The 21,185-nt window shown below is 44.1% G+C and overlaps 1 protein-coding gene across 4 annotated transcripts in view; it reads right to left on the bottom strand.

The window, feature by feature from the left end:
- AKAP12 (A-kinase anchoring protein 12) overlaps nt 1-20,861 on the bottom strand; it is a 28,989-nt gene extending 8,128 nt beyond the window's left edge. The window contains exons 1-2 of one of the 4 annotated variants that reach the window (XM_082307265.1): nt 20,601-20,861; nt 10,823-11,009 (exon numbers count right to left, since the gene is read on the bottom strand). In XM_082307265.1, coding sequence (XP_082163391.1) covers nt 10,823-11,009; nt 20,601-20,738 — 325 coding nt within the window. In that variant the 5' untranslated portion in view covers nt 20,739-20,861. Of the gene's footprint in view, nt 1-6,447; nt 6,553-7,780; nt 7,906-8,069; nt 8,137-10,822; nt 11,010-20,600 lie in introns of those variants that run through there. The other 3 variants (XM_082307266.1, XM_082307268.1, XM_082307267.1) reach the window with 3 other exon arrangements.
- Between the last annotated feature and the right edge of the window lie 324 nt (nt 20,862-21,185).

The following is a 21,185-nucleotide window of genomic DNA, read 5'->3' as shown; positions in this document are numbered from 1 at the left end:
GACAGAAACCTCACCTACAGCAATTCCATATTGCTTAAAATTAATGGGGTTGTTACTACGCAGGCAGGTAAAATCCTACCCTCCACTGCTCACAAGTGTGTGTTTGCATCATCTCTTTCTTGAGCACCGTTTGAGTTTTGCCTTCAGGACACTGGCAACCACCCCCTCAGTCTTGCTGAGACGATTTAAGTATTATTGCTCCCTCTGGCAATGAGCTGCCTAAGTTCACAGACTAGACTAGAATATACATTAAACCCCCTGAAATGCAGCAGTTAAGAAGCCAGCACACATCCAGTTTAAAGCACAAAATTGTAAACTCCCCATGCCCCAAATAAGTAACTTCAGAAGGAAAAGGTGGAAAGGAACAAGGACACTAAGCCTTTAAGTTCTGCCATTTAAACACAAAAAATGAGCAGGTAAAACGGCTGTTGCCTATAATGAGAATTTTAATAATAGTAATAACTGTGTGATGAACATGCCTGACGATGAACAGGACAACAAGTGAAGATAAAAATCTATGACACGTTCAAGACACCAAAAGATTCTTGGGCTTGGATACTGCCAGTATTTCAGTTTAACATTGTTCTTGACCCTTGATTTTGTGCAACAGGCGGAAGTGCAAGGGCTGAGTGATCGTGCTCTTCTCTCTGACCAAATTTGTTGGAATGCTAAGGTGACAAAATAAAAAAATAATAATCAATGTTAAATAGCAACATCTTGGGAAAAGGCATGGCCCCTTTCTTTTAAGTTGCACATGTGCTACTTTGATGCCCAAAGGTGTGCAGGACACAGTTTTCAAAAGTACATCCATCATTGAATTCCCCAAAGTGATTTAGTTGTTATTTGATCCATCTTCTAAGTTGGACCTAACTCTGCAGTTGGCCCTGCTTTGCGCTGGGGCTGGACCACCTGATCTCCAGAGGTCCCTTCCAGCCTAGATGCTTCCTTGATTCTGCTTCTTATGTCCCCTTTGAGAAGAACGGCATCTTCATAAGCACATAGACAATGCACTCCAGGTAAGGCTGAAACACAACTGAATAATAAGCAAAACTACATCTACAAGTATACTGGCTTCTAATAGCTATGTAGAGGGCAAATTATGTTTATATTCACTATCAGCAGCCTACTGGTTGTTGTTTCTCAGTTGACATAAGCAAAGCTTTTTATTCTTCCCTTTATCTAACAGTTTAAAATTATTTACTTTAATTGCTAATTGACTTAGAAGTCTGTCCTCTGATAACGCCCTATAACTCCCTGAACATTATAAACCAGAGATGTTCAAACCAAGTAATTTGTGAGGGAGTGGGGTAAGAAGAAATGGACGTTTTTTCTGAAGAAGTGAGGATTATTACTCCATTGGTAATATACCTCTTGCGAACACCAGAACACTCCACAAGCAAAAAAAACTCACTACAAGAACACTTCAGTCAGTGAAGGGAAATAAGGCTGTAAGCACAGCTAGAAGCAGCAATAACACTTTTGAACTCTTTTCAAGATGGCTACCAAAGAAAACCTGATCTGCTTATTTTATTAATGTTTTCGGACTCTTATGAATCAAACATTATGTAGTTGTATGCCGAGACTACACAGGGATAAAGGCAAGGAATCACTTTTGTATCTGTGTTCATTTATTCTTTGGTCCAGAAACAAATTGTCATTTCTGTCAAACTATGTAATTTAACAGAAAGCTTATCTGGCTTAACAGGAATTCACAAAGTTAGAGACATTTCTTCAAACACTAGGGTACATATCACAGATTTTATAACTATTTAGTAGCAGGTACTTTAATACACTCTATAATATTTAACATACTCTAGATATACACACACCCATAGATAGATAGATAAAGATGTATTAACTCTTCTCATTTTCCTGGGTGATGAAGGTGATATTTCTTCCCTTTGTCTATGCTACAACTATTTTCTGGCTGAACTAGCTATGAAATTAAACACTGATCATTTAACGTTAAATAAAAATTTGTTCATGAGCACCTCACTTCCTCAGTCCTGCATTGATGCCAGAGTGCTCACCCCTTAGACCTATTGAAATCTCTATCTCCACCTGACATGACTCAGACAAAGATAGAGCAAAAAAATGAGGCTGAGAGCCAATGGGGAATGCTGGGTCTAAGTGGAAACGGCCAGAAGCAGGAAGGCAATAGGAGCAGAAGAGAGTTCAGAAGACACTCGTGGCTCATTGCGGGCAACTGGTGGGCAGCCAGAGACACCTCTTTCTAAGGGTTCCCCTTTCCTCTTGCAAACAGACCCTGGCAATGCACGCTTACCGTTTTGAAAATCCTGAGATTTCAAAAAAACATAAAAAGTTGCAGTTGAGGCTGCATTTTTTTTTTTATTCCTAGAACAAAAATTTAGTGCTTAAGAAGAGTTTCAGGGGGTTACAAGTAAACAGGGTTACTGTAAGAGGGGAATGATACAGAATATGAATGAGTGAGGTATTCTCTTTCCAAAGTGAGAGATAAGATGTAAGACTAGTGTATAACGGCATCTCTTCATATTCATGATAAGCATTCAAAGGATTTTTGCTTATTTTAGTTATAAATTGATGTGTTCATAACACCCGAAGACAAAGACTCAGTATCTGTAAAATGCTTTGCAGGTGAAAAGAGCTGAATAACTATTACAAAATCTGCAGGTACGGGTATGTAGTAAGACAGCAAATGCAATCATAAAAATAGAGAACACAGAGTTTAGAGGCACAGTGATAAGCTTTCAAAACTATTAAATCAGGCTGACAGTAATTAGGTCTTCCCTGCGAGTCCAGCAAACATGCTACCTTGCAATGCTTCATTGAATAAATTGCAAAAGGAAAAACTAACAAAAATATTGACTGACTGAACACATACTTTTCAGTATGAACACCAGCCTGAAAAGCTGCAACCATGCTACACAGGTCAGACTTCCATCACTCCTTCATAGCACACAGTGGGTACGCTTGTAGACTTAGTCCAGGCACTACCCCTTCAATTCCACAACAAAAAGCATTTAACCTCTCCAGAAGGTATTTCATCCCCAAGGTAACACAGAGCTTGGATGTCAGCTGTTAAGTGATCTGCTGCTGTTGCTCCCAGTCTCTACTTTTTCTGCTTCTTCCCCATTTAAATGGCTGGAAGAGTCTTTTAAACTGAATTTCTGATGCTCTTCCTCAGCGTTGAGGAGCGAGATGCCATTCAGGAAATTTGCCTGCACACTGCCGGCTGCCAGGAGGCTGCCACTGTTGTGTGACAAGCCTGCAGTGCAATATATATCCAAGTCGTACTTTCACAAGATACACCCCAAAGAGCATTTTTATATCCAGTGGGGCACAAAAGAAACAGAAGTCAACTGTACACACTGAACTTTAAAGAATCTGACTGCTAAATATAATGACATTTTTATTAATGACATTCTTGATGCCCAAACATCGTCAGTGCACTTCTGAATCCAAAGCAAACCATGAGTAACTCCACTTTGAAAGCTTGGGAAGATATTTAGGCAAGGTATTGTTATTCAGAGTACTGTAGCATGTCACTACCACAGGTATTTTGGCAAGACAACTAGCACTTTCTGAATGAGTTTCTAGAATTTGAAAGCATCTTAAAGAAACACAGGAGATCCTCATCAAAACACCTCCCAGAAAAAAAATAAAAATCTAGTAACACACTGCCATGAATACAATTTCTTTAGGTCTCTCCTGAGCAGGGCTGCACTTCACCAGCTATGGGCTAATCAAGGAAAACAATACAATAAAAATATATCCAGAGTCAGCGATAAAATCATAGGTCATATCATAAAATTGATCCACTTTGCTATTTAAATCCACTGTGGCTAAGAACTAAAGCTGAAATTCTATTTTAACTGCTTACGTACCAGTTAAGCTTTCAAACATTTTTAATCGAATCAAGGTGCTGCTTGTGTTTTAATAACTGCAAGTGTTTTGTTTTATTCTGAAAGAAACGTATGAGATTGACGGTCTTAGGGAATTAAAAGCGCTTGATTTCACAATTCCATAGGCAGCTTAGTCCATGGTAAGAATTTATTTCTGTTTTATCAGAAGTATACTGACCAGATGTTGGAAAATTAATATTTTCAGAATGACTGAATTCCTGTCTCATCCCATTAAAAATGAAATGAATAAATAACACTTCTCTCTTAGTAGGTTGATAGACGCTGTTGGCAGTGCAACTTAACTGCTCCCACCATCTCATCTGTCTCTAGAAGTGAAAATGTGTTTCTCCCCTGGTAGTTGCCAGAGGGTTAAAAAAAAAAAAACACAAAAGGCACTCTGACTGCAAGAGTTAAATCCACAACACTTCATGTGCTCGCAGTCAACCATGTCAACATCTGGAGCTGGTTGACTTTTCCCCCTAAGGATTTGCAGCACGGCGCTGGATTTTTTCCATGAATTCCCTACATTCTCAATCTCTCAGATGGATGTCACACACACCCTGTACCCGCCTCGCAAACTCCACTGGCCACCGAAAGGCTCCAGAGGACTTTGTGCTGTTTTCATTTATTCAATGTTTAAGTATTTAGGGCCAAATCGTGCTTTCGGTCACATACACAATACTCTCAGGAGGTTTGCATGAGCATAAATGAACGCCAAAGCCGTAAGGCTGAAGGGGTATTTTACAATCATTTGCCTCCATTGTATCTAGATTTGCCACGAATACAAGTTGTAAAAAAACACCTACTGCTCTAAAACTCACATGACACTGAAACAGGAGAAGACAATTTAAAAAATGAATCTGAACCAAGCGTCCATGATATACCAAGCTTTTATTTGTTAAAGGCAGTTTTCCCTTAACTGCAAAATTCTTCTAATTATTAGTAGAAACATTTAATGGCAAAGTAAAAAAGGGTAAAAACTGATAAAAATGGAGAAGCAGTAATTAAAAAACAAAACACAGTCTGAAATGACAACATCTATGAAAAACCTACACTGAACAGATGTACAATGAAGCAGCTATTTGAAATTATTAATGAAATTGAATAGCAATTTAAAAAAAAGCAAGCTGTGCTTTTAGGTTTTCATTGCAGAGTGTAAGAATTGGACATTATACCACAAATCCTGATTCTTTTGACCTCAAATTTCAGGAGGTTGGTTTCAATAAAATCAAACAAACACCCCAGTCACTTTGCAGTAACAAAATTAAGCAGAAATATGTCCAGGTGTTACCCTGCTAACAGTTTTTTGGTTTTTTGTTTGTTTGTTTTAACTACAAGGTTTCAAGTCTGTGGCACTGCTGCTTCTTGACAATATATTTCAAAAATTCTTCCTTCCTTTCCCTACTATTCACAATATTTGTTTCCACTTCAGTGTACAAATATTTCCTTCATGGGAAGTACATACTACTTCCTTCCCTGTTCTATTCACTCAATTATTTCCAAGGACTGACTTGCCATGTTGATTGTGGAGAGGGGTTTCTTTCAGAATAGCGAAATAATGAGGGAGGATTTACAGACATTTTTGCATACTAAATTTCACAATGCATGCACACGCTTCATGGGCTTTCAAATCATGTTCTTCTTTTAAAGCGTTAAAAACAAATACCATTAAGTTCTCTGGGCGGCAACTGAAGAGTTAAGTTTAAAAATTTCACAGACTTTTGCGTCCATTTTTAAAAACAGAAAAAAGGAAAATGTTGCAAAATAGCTGCAATTTTTCATGGCTTAGAACTCTTTAAAAAAGCAAAAGCAACATCCCCAGAAGAGGACATCATACATAACCTCATGTGAAAGTAACTTAAAAGAAAGCACAATCATTTCCGCTGTGACGCTATAACATTCCTCACAAACCTTTTATTTTTAGAAGTTTTTGCTTTAGCTGTACTTGTCTGCTCCTAGAGACTAACTTCTCCAATTCCAGCAAGGGAAGTTATACATTTCATTCATTCAAGACTTTAAGATATTTCGTCTTTCACTTCAACGTTTCAAGAAACAGCACTAAAAATCAAAAAAATAGTAAAGTTCCTCTAAAATTTTTTTGTTTATTTTTAAACCAGATGGGTCATTAGCCATGGCTTGGATATACAGTTACTGTAGTTAAAGATTCTTCATTAAATGAAATCACAGTAATAAATGGCTCTCAAACCAGTCCAGCTGTTCTGCTTGGGAACCAAACCAGCATGCTACAAATATTTATAAATTTTCATGGTCACCCATGCTGTCCATGTCTCACATTCAGTGACTTGGTTCCACTTTTTAGAATAAAATGTATTCACCAAGCATAAGATAGATGCAGCACTAACACTTGAGTATTTGGGGGGCGGGGGGGGGGGGGAAATCTGCTCTGCTAGGAACAAGGAGAGGATAAGCAATATAGGTCAGTAAATGTGACATTTTTGAGAACCCCTAATGATTCATAAAAATGCACAATGAAAGAGATTGAAAATTTTCTTTGTCAAAAAGACTGCATAAAGAGTAACATAAGCATCATAGACAAACTCACCACAAAGGAGACATAGCTGCATCTGCACGAATTAGACACATGATAGCTTAAGACACTCCCGTATACCAATAAGGAGAGGTACTCTGTTCCTTCCAAGAAATGGTAATTTGCACTACGAGCTAGATGCAGTTCTTGCAAAATGTACTATAGAAGCAGTTGTGCTGCGGTGAAAATCCAAGTTTCCTCAAGAATTATTAAATAAGGAAAACCTCAAACGATCAAACTGTGCAACCCTATAAAGAGATTGCTTTTGAAAAACAGTTTAACCTTTGATTACTAACAATAAAAGGAAATTAAAAAAATAGAGAACCCTTGAGGAAAAAGACTCAGCATGTGATAAGCCCATTAAACATCGAGTTTAATGAAAACCTTATTGTAAACAGCGGTAGGATATCTCCTCCCCTACTAACTGATTCAAATCACGTACAGTCCTCCCCAGGGTCAGCTCCAAACGGAGACGGACTTCTTCAGGCTTTGTTGTCAATATGTATTGTAACGCTAAAGTATTTCGCATGAATAAGCCCCCAGTATTTGTTGAATTCATTCCCTAGCTCTGGTAAAGAAAATAAAAAGTAAATAATTATTAATATGAGGAAATAAAAAAAGATTTAGATCCTAGATTGCTAAAGACACATAATCATCAATCTGTGAGAAATTCTGATGCAAATTAGTTATCTTTAGGAAAAAAGTGGTTTTCTTTGTTTGGGATTTTTTATATTTCATAGCGCCACTTTGTTACCCAGAGAAAGGCACAAGTTTGTGCCAAACCAGCAGTGCAAGATAATGGTTTTTTCCTTTTAAATTTTTTGCTCCTCCGAATACTATCATCTTTTCAGAAAGCCCAATTAGTTTATGGTGTTAGCTCTCACGCTTCAGTGGCTCATGCACTACTTTCTTAAATAAGATGTACAGAGTTCAATGCACATAGCATCGACTTTTTGGTATCACAGGCTGGGACCCTGCCGCCACACATGCGTGTGTACACACACGCACCCCCCCGCCACGGTGTTCTTCTCCTCTGGATTGTGCTTCGTTAAAATTAAAACAGCTGTAGCACAACAACTTTGTTTTTCTCATGCAAATATTTTTTCAACACACGAACTACGCCAGCTTCTACATTTCCTTCCATTTCAGGGAGTTTAGCTCCTAAGATCTTTTCCTGCATTGTTTCTTGACTATCGTACGGCACTATATCTGGACTATCAAAATAGCATCATCAATACAGTCACGACCTTTCCCTTCTGCTCCTCACTCTCAGATACTGTGTCATACGCCGGTACCGCGGAGGCAAGCCTAGCAAGCGCCAATTATGAAAGCCTTGTACGAGGCGTACCGCGTCAAACGCCTGACAGAGGCCACACGAAACTTCACAACTCCGGCGCCCTTCCCTCGGGAGCGGCTCTCGCGGCGATGAGCCCCCCGGCCAGACCTCTCGCCTCCCGGCGCGCGGCCAGGCAGCCCGCTCGCGAGCGCAGCGCTTCCGGCAGGCGACGCAGCGCCCCGGCCCGCGCGCCCCGAAACCGCTGCAGCGCGAGGCGCCCCGATGTCGCGGCGAGGAGCCCAGAGGGGAAAGTCAGCACAGGCGGCCGCGCTTACGCGTTCGCGACGCCACACCGCCTCACCCGTCATCGTCACGGTCCCCAGCATTGCTCAACTCGCTCTGGCGACCAGAAGCCGCCTTCGCCCGGCGGAGGGCGGGGCGGGGCAGGCACCCGGGCCCCACCCACCGCCCCGCCCCGCCCCTCCCCGCGGCCCCGCCCCCCGGCCGCGGAAGCCCTGAGGCCTCAGAGCAGCCGCCCCCAAACCTCCGCTTGAAGCCTCCGTTTTTCTGTCCCCTGCGAAGAGAGGAGATGCCGGCCCCGCCGCGAGGAGCTGCCACTTCCTCGGCAACGGAGCGCGTCCTTCCCGCTTCTGGGAAGCCCTGCTGGGGCGGCTGCCACCCGGTACCCAGACCACACCGCAGCAGGTGCGAGTTAAACGCCCGAAGTGGCGTACCCCTCAGAAACAGAAACCCCACGAAACACACTTGTTTCTCCATACCGAAACGTCCGCTCCTTTGCCTATTAGCAGTCGCTCAGGGGTTGGTTTTTTTTTTTGCTGTTTTCCTTTGTTTGGTTGTTTTTTTTAATTGGAATCCTCTACAACCTCATTACATCACACATTGTCTCAAATTCCGCTGTCAAGCCTTTCAGAAAGGTGTTACTCTGGATGCTTGTAGTATAGTAAAGGAACGCTCCAGCGGCTCTTACTGCTAGTAAAGAGGGATGCAATATGATAAAATAAAATGTAAAGGGTCAGTGTCCGATATAGGTGACCCCCTATTATAGTAACAATATTTCTATGGATCATGCTGGATATCTCCAAAGTTTTGATGGTACACAGGCACCTGGGCCAGCCGCTCACAGCCTCTGTCTGTGGCTCTGACTGCCAGCACCAACCTCCCAGTTAATCTACCAGACTTCCCAGTTAATTTAATCTGATAGCGGCAACTTTGATGAGTCTGGATCATCTCTCAAATGGTCTTCTGAATGCAAGATTCAAATAATGACAAGAAGAACAAACCAACCAACCCAAAAAACCTTCAATCATAAACATTCCTTTACTGTAGGCAATTACCTGTGCTGCCTCACTGCTCAGTGTCATGATGCTTTATTTCTGATTTTATATTTAATCTTGTTTGTCAAGTCTAAAGAATGAGTGGGGAATGTGAAGAATTCTAGAGTTAAAATGATGTATTTCCCTATGTGGAAACATTTCTCTGCATGAAGCATTTAAGAGGTACCTCTTACCCACCTTTATTCATCTGCCTAAAGACATGAGGACCAGACTCTGTAAGGTCCAGAAGGGTGGATATAAACAGTCATGAATATCTGAATGTAGTCTTTACTTGAAGAACTATCTTTTCAATGCTTGACCAGACAGGTTTTATTTGTCTCTATGGATGATGTCATTTTCAGCTACTGTTACCATAAAATACATGCTGCATTGCCTCCATCAAGGGCTTTTTTACTTTGAGAGCAAACCTGTAGAATTGTTTTCCCTTTCACATAAACTATGCTACCACGTAGGCTTGGTTCCACTGACAACAGTAAAATAAATCCTGATTAAAACAGCAACATTGCACAACCACAAGAGAGACGATTATCAAAGAAAGCAAAGACTTTTCAGGCAATCTACGCTCCTATGAGTTCCTAATGCTATCTACGTCCCCAACACATCATGTATTTGCTCACACGTAACTATCCGCATTCAAAGGGAGCTTCTCACCTCTTCTTCATGACACATCCTAGGAACACAATTTCTGTACAGCTGAAGCTACAACCCAGAATTATTCAACAAGAATTACAATCTTTGACTATTACCTTGAAATTCATGCCCTTTTAAAGGCCTTCTCTGTTATTTGATCCCGAAGCTGAATACCAACATGAAATCTTCTGACACTACTTCAAATCATCGGGTATTTTCTCTTCCTTCATGACTCTCTTTAATGAGTATCCTGTCTCCATCCCTATCCACTTAACAGTACCTACCCTTTCCCCATCCCTCCCCTGCTCTCTCACACCAGCATTAGTTGCCTGCTCTGACTGAAAGCTATCCCTGCCAAAAAGGTCAGCATGCAGCAGGATCGCCGGAGCGGATCTCTCTCTGCTGCTGCCAAGGGGAGCAGAGGGAAGGGAGCAGCAACCAGAGGCTGACGAGGGCCGGAGAGGTGGGCTGCCAGTTTGCACAGGAGAAGGAGCGGCACATTTCTGCCTGTGCAGCAAGGCAAGAAAGATTCCCAGGACAACGCAGACAGGGGTGCCTACGATGAGAAAGGTTTTGTGGTCAGAATGCAAATCTGATTAAAAGCAGTAGGAAAGGGAACTTAATCAAGGTAGAGCCAACGGATCAGCAGCCTGTCCCTTCCTGTGAGTTCAAAGTAGTTTATTATCATTAACATCACTAATGAACGAACATAAAAGGATTTCTGCCCTGTCAAGGAAGAGACAGGCCTATGCGGCAGAAACTCCTAACATAAGAAGTGGAAACTGAGCTGTTCCTTCAGGTGAATGGTTGAGAGATTGGCAGCAGGCAAGCTGAGGCATCGCAGGGTGCGGGGAGAGCAGAGAACCGCCCCTAAGGGGGAATGGGTAGCATCCCCCACCACCGACACTGACAGCTTCAATCCACAACCCATTTGTCATCCAAACTCTGCTACAGAGAAAACATGTCCCAACAACACAACGCCCTGGAAGAGGCACTTGAGCAACCAAAAGATCACTTGAGTAGGTACCTGTTCACTAGGAGACAGCTAGTTGAGCCCCATTTCAAATTCTTACTCCATTTAGCATCCAGGCCTCTACGATCTGTCCACTGAACACAGTTTTTTACTTACCATTCGTTCCAGCAGCCTCTGCTTGCTCTGCAGCCGGTTCTTGGGGGGGTGAAGCCACCTCTGGCTGCTGCCCATCCAGCTCCTGAGGTGCTGTAACAGCTCCCGGCTGTTGTGGCTCCTGTGGTGAGGCATCATGCTCCAAATTGTCTTCATTAACATCAGGTACTGGTAAACTTGCATCTAAAACCTGCATGGCCAAGTATTGGTTGAAGGATAATAGGGAAGGAGAAAGAGAGAAGAAAAAAGAAAAAAAAAAACAACATCAGAACCAGACCAGTTCCCTCCCCCCCCCCCCCCCCCCGAATATTGTTCTTTCATTCTCATTTTGCATATATACATGCAAGCATTTTGGGAAAGAAATGCTTCTGTGTAGTATTCCTCCTTTTCAAAATTATTAATTTTAAGAAATCAAAATCTTCCTGTGAGGAAAAAAACCCAAGACATAATCTGGGACTGTTTATTTTACTGTTCTCCCACAGAAAATACGTGGAAGAAGCAAGTCTTACAGCTTATAACCTTGTGTAGAAATGGGTTCCTAGCATGAAGGAAAACTTCAGTACAACATGAATCTAGCCGATGGAAAGATATTTTTCATTCTTCAAGATGTCTGGCACAACTGCTCCGATACATGCATGAATCCTGTCTACATTACAGCCTTTGGTATCACTCCTCTGCTGATGTGCTTATCATCATAAACAATACAACTAGAAGAAACTGGACAATTCAGGACAGAAAGTGGAACATACATATATACACACACACACACATATATCCCATGAGGAAATTCAGTGAAATTGGGATTACAACTAGAATTTTTAGGCCTCAGTTATTAAGCAGAGATTATTCTTACAGGGGGAAAAAAGCTTTTCAGTTCTTTGGGACTCTGCACTATAATATTTGAAATATTTTTTTTTCTAGATTTGCTATGTGTAAAAAAAAAAAAAAAATCTCTTTTTCAGCTTCCACATCTGATATATTTTAATTATTTTCAGAATTTGTATTGGCTTGCCATATAACAAGATACTTTCAGAAGCATATTTTTATTTAAAAAGTATGAAATGTGTTGTGGCCACTAAAAAAAATACTGCCTTATCTTTTAATTATTTGTTTAATTAACTAGCTTTCCAACCGATTGTGTTACCTTCCAATAGAAGCCATTTCAACTAATTAACCACATCTCAAATCTCTATTCCTGAAGCGTAGGTTTAAAGTTCCTCTGGTAGAACAGCAAACCTTAATTACATATCATTGTCTTATACGCAGCTGTACTCCCAAAATACTGCCATTGAAGCCCTGTTAATTAAGCGAAGGAACCACAGATATATCCTGTCTTTCAGTGTAATGTAACATCCAAACGCTTGAAGCGCCAAACTGGGATCAGAAAGATGCCACATTCCTGACGATTCTCTTCCAAAGCCTACTAAAACAAGCTTCTGAATGGGAAGATCCATTTATTTATTTTTATTAGCAATTATCCCGCTGCAACAGAACTTCAACATACAAAGTGCCAGGCGAACGGCTTTTCTCTTATCATCCAATCTCCTCTTCACGCACTGGGTGGGATCTGAGAGAAGCGTCGTACCCCCGCTTCCACAGGCAACAAAGTGTGCGTTTGGGTTGCCAATTTTCAGTTCAGAAGCCCTTAATTAAGCCAAATTGTTTCCACCTGGCGTTGCTGCGCTCCTCAAAGCTGCCTTTCACAGCCATATAATCCACCTCACGAAAAAGGACCCCATTCTGCTCTACTGCCAACACCACAGATGGAATAATTTGGCTTCAGAGTTTTCACATGCTGAGACCAGATATTAAATAGAAGAAATACGGAATGGCTCAACACTCAGATTACATTCCCGCTTCTCACATCATCCTTCTCATAAATCTGAAACACAGGAACTCAGGAGGAATAAAAATGCCACACCACTGAACAAAGGCATGTAAACTCTGGGAAGCCCTTCTGCAGTTGCACACAGCATTAACTGAATGGTAGTAACGGATTAAGGAGCAACAAATAGACACAGAAAACAACAACCTAATTCTTAAAGGGCTTTGAGATTCTTCAAGACAAATTTATTAAAGGACAATTATTACTTTTTTTAATAATAAATTTTACTCATTCATTCTTATAAGACAACTGCTAGTCCTGCAAACACAAACCCAACCTTAACTTTACTAGCTCTAAGGGCGCCCGGCTATCTGAAGATAAATCCACGGACAGATATTTCAAGATGACACCCTCAGAATTAGCACCAACAATTCTTTGAAGTCACAAGAAAGGCAACAGCACCGAATATCTTAGCACTCCTCACTTTTTATTCAAAGATTTCTTTGCCTTTCTTTCCAAACCTCCCCCAGTCAGCAAACCATTTTAAAGCTAGAGCTGTATGTACAGACATACATGTAGAGATAGGCAAAGTCTAACATTTGCCTAAGTGCCTAATATGGACCTCTGGACTTTGCAAGGAACCAGGGTACAAAGGGATTGGGTACCCCAATGCAGTACAATTTGTCTCCTAATTAAATTGAGCCCTGACTGTTATGACAAAATATTAACTGTGGTAACACTTAATATTCCCCCAGCTCCGAATTTATTCTACAGTTGTGATGCATTCAGGAAAAAAGTGACTATATACCATCCCAAAGATTTGCAACCAAAATTCAGAAGTCACTGGATCTAGCAGATAACCCTTTGGATCTCTAAAATGCTGTGATACATCTGATTCTGTTCTTCATCCTGGAAGGTAAAAACATTACTAAATATAAACCTATAAGCAGTTTTTACTACCAGCTAGTATAATTATAATCCCTGTTCACTCTGTACATAAACTCAGTTTTGAAAGCAAGACCCATCGGTTACAACTGATTAAAAATGTAAATACATTAAAAACCTCAGTATTTTCAAATTTGACCAGACCTGCAGTACAACCCTACCCCGCCAGGGAATAGGGACCTTTTTACCCCAGTCTCTTGGGAAATAGTTTGATGTGATTCTTGGCCATAGGAAAGCAAATTGACATTTTCAAATCAAGTGTTCTGCTTTAAATAATTGACTAATCAAAACTAATAAAACAATAGTATTTTTCACAAATTAAAATGCATGTAAAGGAGAAGAAAATATGCATCTTTGGGGGAGTTGTAATGTGAAGGAGGCACAACATCATCATTAGTTTGAAAAAAAAAAAAAAAGTTTTCTGCTCTGAGAAAAGTTGCTCAGGCTTTTTATGAGGGTCAGTGCAGTCTGTCCCACTGCATTAGTCCTCAAAAGAAACTAATTTCAATTTTCACTCACATTACCTGCTTCATTTCTCTGAAGGGATCTAAACCGCAGTTTAGTCCAATTATGTCTAATTTAGTGAGCTCTGTTCTTAATTCCATTGAGAATAGTTGTAAAGCTTAGACAAATATAAAGTCAAAGTTTAGAGAGATGGGTGAAAACCTTAAAGACAAAATTAACAGTATTCGGAATCTCACTATTCAGCTCTGTGTATTTATCTACAGGTAACGAGACATTACAGCTGGCAGGTTTCTCAACATTTATCAGGTTTCTGCAGCACACATTCATCACTCTCCTTTGATTATTAATTAATTTTTTAATGTGTTGTCTCATAAATGCAGGAGAAACCAAAGAGAACGGGTTATCCAGTTCACTGACACTTCAGTTTCTTCATTCCCAAAACAAAGGACCGTCAGTGAAGCAACACTTCAGCTTCTGTCATGCCACTGCTATACGTCACGCATCTATTTTTTACAGATTTCCCTTATATCCACCACAAAGGTGAAGCAAAGGGCAGACACACAGCTAACGAGACTAAAATGCACAGGGCTTGTTGCCCACACCACTCTAACCAACAGCAGCTTCTGCTCCATTTTGCATATAGCGTTAGGTCCAACTGTTGGACCCCACTAAATGCCTACAAAATTTAAAATGTATAAAGAAAACTACCACAAAGAACTACATGAGATATGGATGAAGAGCAGGTCCCTGATCTCTCACGGCACGTTAGCACACGCTTCATTCATGCACTGTTCTGGAGGGGCTAGCAGCACCCAGCTTCTTCCCCCACCAGCAATCACCACCATTCCCAACATTCCTTGTACCAGACCCAAATCATTCCAGGGATACCTCACACCAGGCCCAAACGCACCAGAGTTAATTTTGCCTCATTCTGTTAATCCTGCTACACTGATTCTACATTAGATTACTAAAATAGCCAGATCCAGCTGTCTGAACAACTGAGCAAACTAACAACATGGTCTCTAATATTTTTCCTGAAGTTTGATTTTGAAACTTTGGGAAAGCTTGCAGCACTGTTGGTCTGCTCAGGGGGTCTGCTCTTAACACACGCTGCTTCATTAGAAAGATCTTCAAATGACAACATTTGGAAAAAACCCTGATTTTAGGTCATTCCAACTCTTTGTTCACAGTAATTTGTCTTATTTTGCATTAGCTAAGGCATTAGAGGTTTGTGGGACATTGCAAATTCCAGGTGGAGAAAACATACAGCCCTTACTCTAAGGCACATAACAGCAATCTTAATTTCAGTACCTTATTTCTGGGTAACACCTCCTGCAGACAAAGCCAAGAGCCTTCTCCTTGCCTTTCATTCCCTCAGATGTATCATCTTCTGTCCCAAATCTCAGCCTGTGTTGTTGATGCCTCCTTATGCATGACTTCCCTCAAAATCCACATGGCTAAAACAAAACTGACAGTTTTTGCTCCCAAATCATCTCTGCAATCTCTTTTTGCAACCTGTGAAGGAAGCATTACTCCCAACCTGTCATTCTGGTGCACACCTTAAGCCTGATCCAACCCGAGCTCCTTCCCAGGTCTCACAATTTTCAGCTCTTTCTGCATAGCAGTCCTTGGACACCACCTTACCTAAGCATTCGCATAGGTACAACTCATCCAGATGCTAAGGATCAGTTAGAACAAGGACTGAGCACAAAGCAAGTTACTCTCCTTTCAGTAACTACAACCAGGACTTGCATTTCCAACCAGAAGGACCTTTTCAAAGACCCGACACTCCTCTTTGCATCTCTTTAGCCTCTATCACATCAAACACAAGCTAATTGCCTTGGCTTTCAAAGTGTCCGGACACTCCCTCTACCACCTCCTTCTTATCTCCTCTATGATTAGGGGGTTATTTCACCCTTTTGGTGGATCCATGACACCAATTTCCATTGTGCATTTTTCCAATTAAGCATTTTTATGCTTTCTCCCCAGCCACCCCACAGGCATGAGCGGACCTCCAAACCTTACCACCAAACGACATCAGGCTCTTCCTCCCCAGTCGGCAGAGAAGTACTTAAAGGGAGTCAGACCCTGTTGAACCAGGAGAACCCTGCAGCCTCGTCATTCAGACCAAATGACTCAAACTGGGACTCTTGGAGATGCAGCCTAGGGACTTTCCTCTGGTACTCGATTTAGCTTAGTTTTACCATCGCTAATGTAGCGGTTTCAGGCTGACTCAGCTCCCTCACCAGAACGCAGTTGTTTAAACAGCAGATGTAAGTCTGTCCCAGCTGTTATTTGTCAGGCGCTCAGACAATAAGACACTCTGACATCTCAGCTGGTAACCTCTTTAGGAGAGACAGTTCCAAATATTTACTGTCTAGCAGACACTTGCTCCCATTACAAGGCAGGTAGCGTAATCAAGTTACTACTCAGAAATGGAAACCATCCCGAAAACACTGTTTGAACAACTCACTGCTCTGGAGTGGGGTCCCTTGCAAGCAAGCAAGCCAGGAACTCGCCACACGGCATTTTAAAGTGATCGATTCCCATAAAAGATTCTCTCTGCCAAACCTAGATTTTGCTGCAAGAATAGCTTATTAGCATGCCAGTATTTTTCCAGATTCTCTCTTTAAAAGTTTCCCTACGCTGTTTCAGGTAGCTGTTCCAATACAGCTCTGCTCCCTCAGCAGGGCCACAAAAAGAAACCTGTATTAAAACTGGTACCTTGAGCTTCTAAATAAAATACAAGCGGGGGGGTGATCGCAATTGCTTTCGCTGAGATGTTGGTAGGATGACGCAGCTCTCCTTGCATCACCCGCATGGCTCGTAGCTGCTTTCCGCCCCGTGGGACCTTGGCGGGGACCGCAGCGGGAGGCAGTGTGCTGGCATCTTTTTCCAGCTCTCCCTGATGCTCAGCATCCAAATGGGAAGTCGGGTGAGAGGAGCGTCACTGCTACGAACAGAGAGGGAGCTGACAAGATGGAGATGCCCGAACCAATCTAGCCATGCGCGGCCACCAACAGAAGTGTCACCCAGCTCCCTGCCCAGTCCTGGTCACAAGGTCCTGCCTGCTCCCCTGCACCTGCTGCTTCTGCTGTCTGAGGCCTAGAAGCCAACACATCTTGCTAAATCAGCAGAGAATGCCCTTGCCAAAGAAGCTGAAGAGGCTTCTAGGGGGTTAGCTCCTTGAACAAGCTCGCCCAGTGCCAGAAGCAGCAGAGGGGAAGCTGCAGGTATCCTGGGGAGCGGGTAGGAGCACAGGACCCATCCCATCAGACACCCCAAAGCTTTTGCCAGTCCAGGACACCCGAGGTTTGTCCAGTCTCCTCTGTGAGACTTAAAAGATCTTGTTCCTACTTCTAGCACTACTGTTATTGAAATCTGTTAAATCCTTCGCAGGCCAAGCTTCAGGCCTCTGCGCTGCTCAGGGCAGTCTGACGGGGAGGTTTCACAATCAGACAGGGTCTACCAGCTCACTGCCACCAAGAAGGAACGTTTTTTCATTTCCCCTGCTGCCAATGGTTGCCTTGTCTGGGCTCTGGGTCTCACCTGGGTGTCGTAGGAGTCAAATGAACTCACCAATACATCAGGGAACTGGCCCGGGGGAAAAAAAAAAAAAAGGCCCTGTTGCCTGAAGGGTTAGCGAGTTTAACCTGCGTATGGAAGGGCCAGGTAAGGACCAGACATGGTGTGAGGGGGGACTGCATCATCTGGGGCAAGACAGGGAGGAGGCATAGGGGAAGAAAAAGAGGAGGGGGAAAAGATCATTGCTGCTCAAACAGCAAGGAGATAACTCCATCAGACAGATCAGCCTGCTGTGAGACCACACCCTGTCCCTTGATTTCAACAGGACTTTGCGTGTTGATTCACAAATCCGATGAATTTGGTTCAGGCATGCGAATGGATTAGTTCCTTCAGGATCTGTCACGCTCCCCTGCAGAGGGGGCTTCCCGGAGCGGGGGGGGGCTGTGCAAGATAAGGAGCAGCTCCTCCACTGCCAGAGTTTAAGCCTTGTCTGCTACAGTAAAAAAAACCCACCAGTTTCAAATCCCAGCAACATGCTGGGCTGGACACTCTGTAGCTGATTGATGTGTAATTCACCAGCAACTTGTGAAAGCATGGGGTGAACAGCTGAGGTCCTAAGCTGATGAGCCCACATTTAACCTACTGTGCTTGCGAGCCAACACCCAAAGGCTCCTGAATATCTCTCACACTGTAGACCAAGTGCTTTACAGGGTCTCTCACATCTCCTGGGCTGTAGAAGTGAGAAACATCCACTCCCCTTCCAGTAGCTAGGACACCGCCAAAGCTGGTGTCTGGCCAAAGAGTCACAAGCGAATAACAAAACAGCTTGAAGACTATAAATTTGGCCCTTTCTAGAAGAAAAGGCATAGAGGTTTTTCATCTTGTACAAAATACAACTATGTCATGAAAGAAACTTGATTAAATATTTCAAGGAATTTCAAGTGACAGAAAAGCACAACTGCTATGAGATTTTATAACCTATATTAGACTAGTTGCCTAGACAATTTATTTGCGATTGACTTGCCAAGGCTCACTCAAGTTGGATTCCATGAAAGTCAGTTTTCAAAGTTTTTCTTCTAAAAGATGGGGGTGCGATAAGCATTTTCATTTGGAAAGCACAAGAAAGAAAACCATCCTTCAAAACGTCCCCAGTGTATCTTCTGCAAACAATTTCATTCTTTGACAGATTTCTCCAGGGGCATTGCAGGATCCAGTAATTTTCAAATTCAATAGGCTAAAAGGAATAACGACGAAAAATTGTGTCACAAATCTGCATGAAACTACCTTACGGCAGTAAGACCAGACTAAATGAGATACAAAAAAAAGTATGACTAAACTTCATTAAGACCTATTTTTCTTTTTATTTAATGTGATGGAAGGCAAAAATAGTTGTTTTAGAAGAGCAGTAATACAACCTCTTACAGCAGTGAAACGACAGAAGAACTTCCCCACCTTTGAACAGCTCTACTTAAATAACAAGGTAAAAATCTATTAGAAAACATTTTTCCTAAAGTGAAGACATAAAACACAGTATTAATAATAATAATCTGTATTTGAGAACAGCATCAATGGTATTCTCTTTTTTTGGGGGTCTTGGATCCCGTAACTGGATAAATATGGCTATGAATGTTATATCCCTTCTTGAAAGTCACACTGTCTTCATTTTTAAACAATCACAGTAGCCAAATGCTTGCCCTGTATAAATTAACTCGTGTCTGAATTTCAGCATCTTAATTCTACAGTTGCCCAACACAACTGCTAAATATTTTGTTAACCAACACCAATCCCGAACACTAATTTGGTTAAAAAGAAAATAAAATAAATCTCAGTTAATTTAAAGTTCATTCTCGATGTGGTTTTCAAATCTGTCAAAACACGCACAAGGAGGTCTGGTGGCAGCCAGGAACTATGGGAAATTCAACTTGAAAGTTAAATCTGAACCACAAGGTCAAAGAAACAAAGTCATAACCAGTTCTCAAGCTCTAACACACCCACACACCAGCTACAGAAACTTCTGAGTAACCCTGCTCGGAGGGCCCAAACTCTGAAGAGCCTGAAGAAGGGGATCTCGGTATAACGTGGTATTCTTTCTCCGCTAATAAACTAACGCCTAACCCCAAAGCAACGCTATGTAAACACGTAGATGCACATAACCTCCCTTTCAGTCCCAGAATCCCCTAAACGCGCCTATTCCAGAGGGATAAATGGGTTCATTCATAATCTATTTTTAAACACCAGACATGTTTTAAAAGAATTTCTTTCAATTCTTCAACGTCTTTATTAAAACCAACACGTACCTACAGCTCCCCTGCTCCCTACTGGCTGAGAGTTAGCCAGTCACTCCCCCTTCCCCCGCTGCGGCACGACACCGGGGCGCACGGCAGCCACCGCCACGGCCCTCGCCGCGGCCACCGCCCCCCTCCCCGCCCGCCGCCGGCGGGGGGGCTGCGGCTCAGGTGAGCCCCACGCTGGGGGTGGGGGGGGGTGGGGGGACACGGACACGCACCGAGGCCGGCGCCCGGCTGAAGAAACCGCAGACCCGGCGGGCGGGCCGCGCCCCGGCGCGCCTCCCACCTGCGCCCCCGGGAGGGGAGAGGATGGCGGGGCGGGGGGAGGCTGCGGAGAGCCGCGGGAGCCCCGGGTACCGCTGCCCGCCGGCTGCAGGACCGCAGTCGGGAGGTTTCTTGGCGCAGACCCCGCCGCGGGTGGGTGCGGCTCCCCCACCCCCCCGCGGCCGCACACAAAAGCGGCGGCGGCCCCGCAGCCGCCCTCGCCCCCCGCCCCGCCGCCGCCGGCGGGAGTTTTATGACTGCGGCGCTGGCCCTGGCGCAGTCCCGGCCCCGCAGCGGCCGCCGCCGCGCCCCGGCTCCCCGCCCGGCCCGGAGGGTGCCCGCCGGCTGCGGCAGGTGCCCGCCGCCGCGGCGGGAAAGTTTCCCCGGGCCGGGGGTGCGGCGGGAGCCGCCGCCGCCCCGCGCCCGCCCGCCCGTCCGTCCCCCCGGCTCCCCGCCGCCCCTGCCTTACCTTGGCGGGCTCCGCCGGCGGCTGGGGCGCCGCTGCTTCTTCTGCCGGCAGCGGCTCCGGGGGGGTGCGGGGGGGCCCGGCGGCGGCCCCGTCCCCGTCCTGCGGGGCGGGCGGCTCGGCGGAGCTGCCGGCGCCCATGGCGCTGCCCCGCGGCCGTGCGGAGCCGCGGGCGGGGACTGGCGGAGGGCGGCGGCGCAGCCGGGAATGAAGGAGCCCGGCTCTCCGCAAACTCCTTTAGGGAGCGAGAGGAGGGGAGGAAAAAAAAGGAGGAAAAAAAAAAAAAAAGAGCGAGAGAGCGAGAGCCAGCGAGGAAAATCACCTCCTCCCGTGGTCCCCCCGCCCGTCTGCCTCTTGCTCCATCACATGAGCAGAGCCCCGGACACGCCTTGCAGCATCAAACTGGGCTGATAAGGAGCGGCCAAGGGGGGCAGCGCCCTGCCCGCCGCCGCCGCCCCGCCGGCCCAGGGCCGCTCCCCTCCCGGGCACCGCCGGGGTGGGGGCACCGCCGGCCCCCGGCCCTCCGCCGCGGCACCGCGGCGCTGACTCAGCGTTTCAGTCCCGGGGCCGGGGCCGGGGCGAGCCGCC

Source organism: Platalea leucorodia (genome assembly GCF_965183815.1).
Source record: "Platalea leucorodia genome assembly, chromosome: 3".
NCBI lineage: Eukaryota > Metazoa > Chordata > Aves > Pelecaniformes > Threskiornithidae > Platalea > Platalea leucorodia.
The sequence above is the reverse complement of the archived record's forward strand: the minus strand, read 5'-3'. Positions and strand labels throughout refer to the sequence as shown.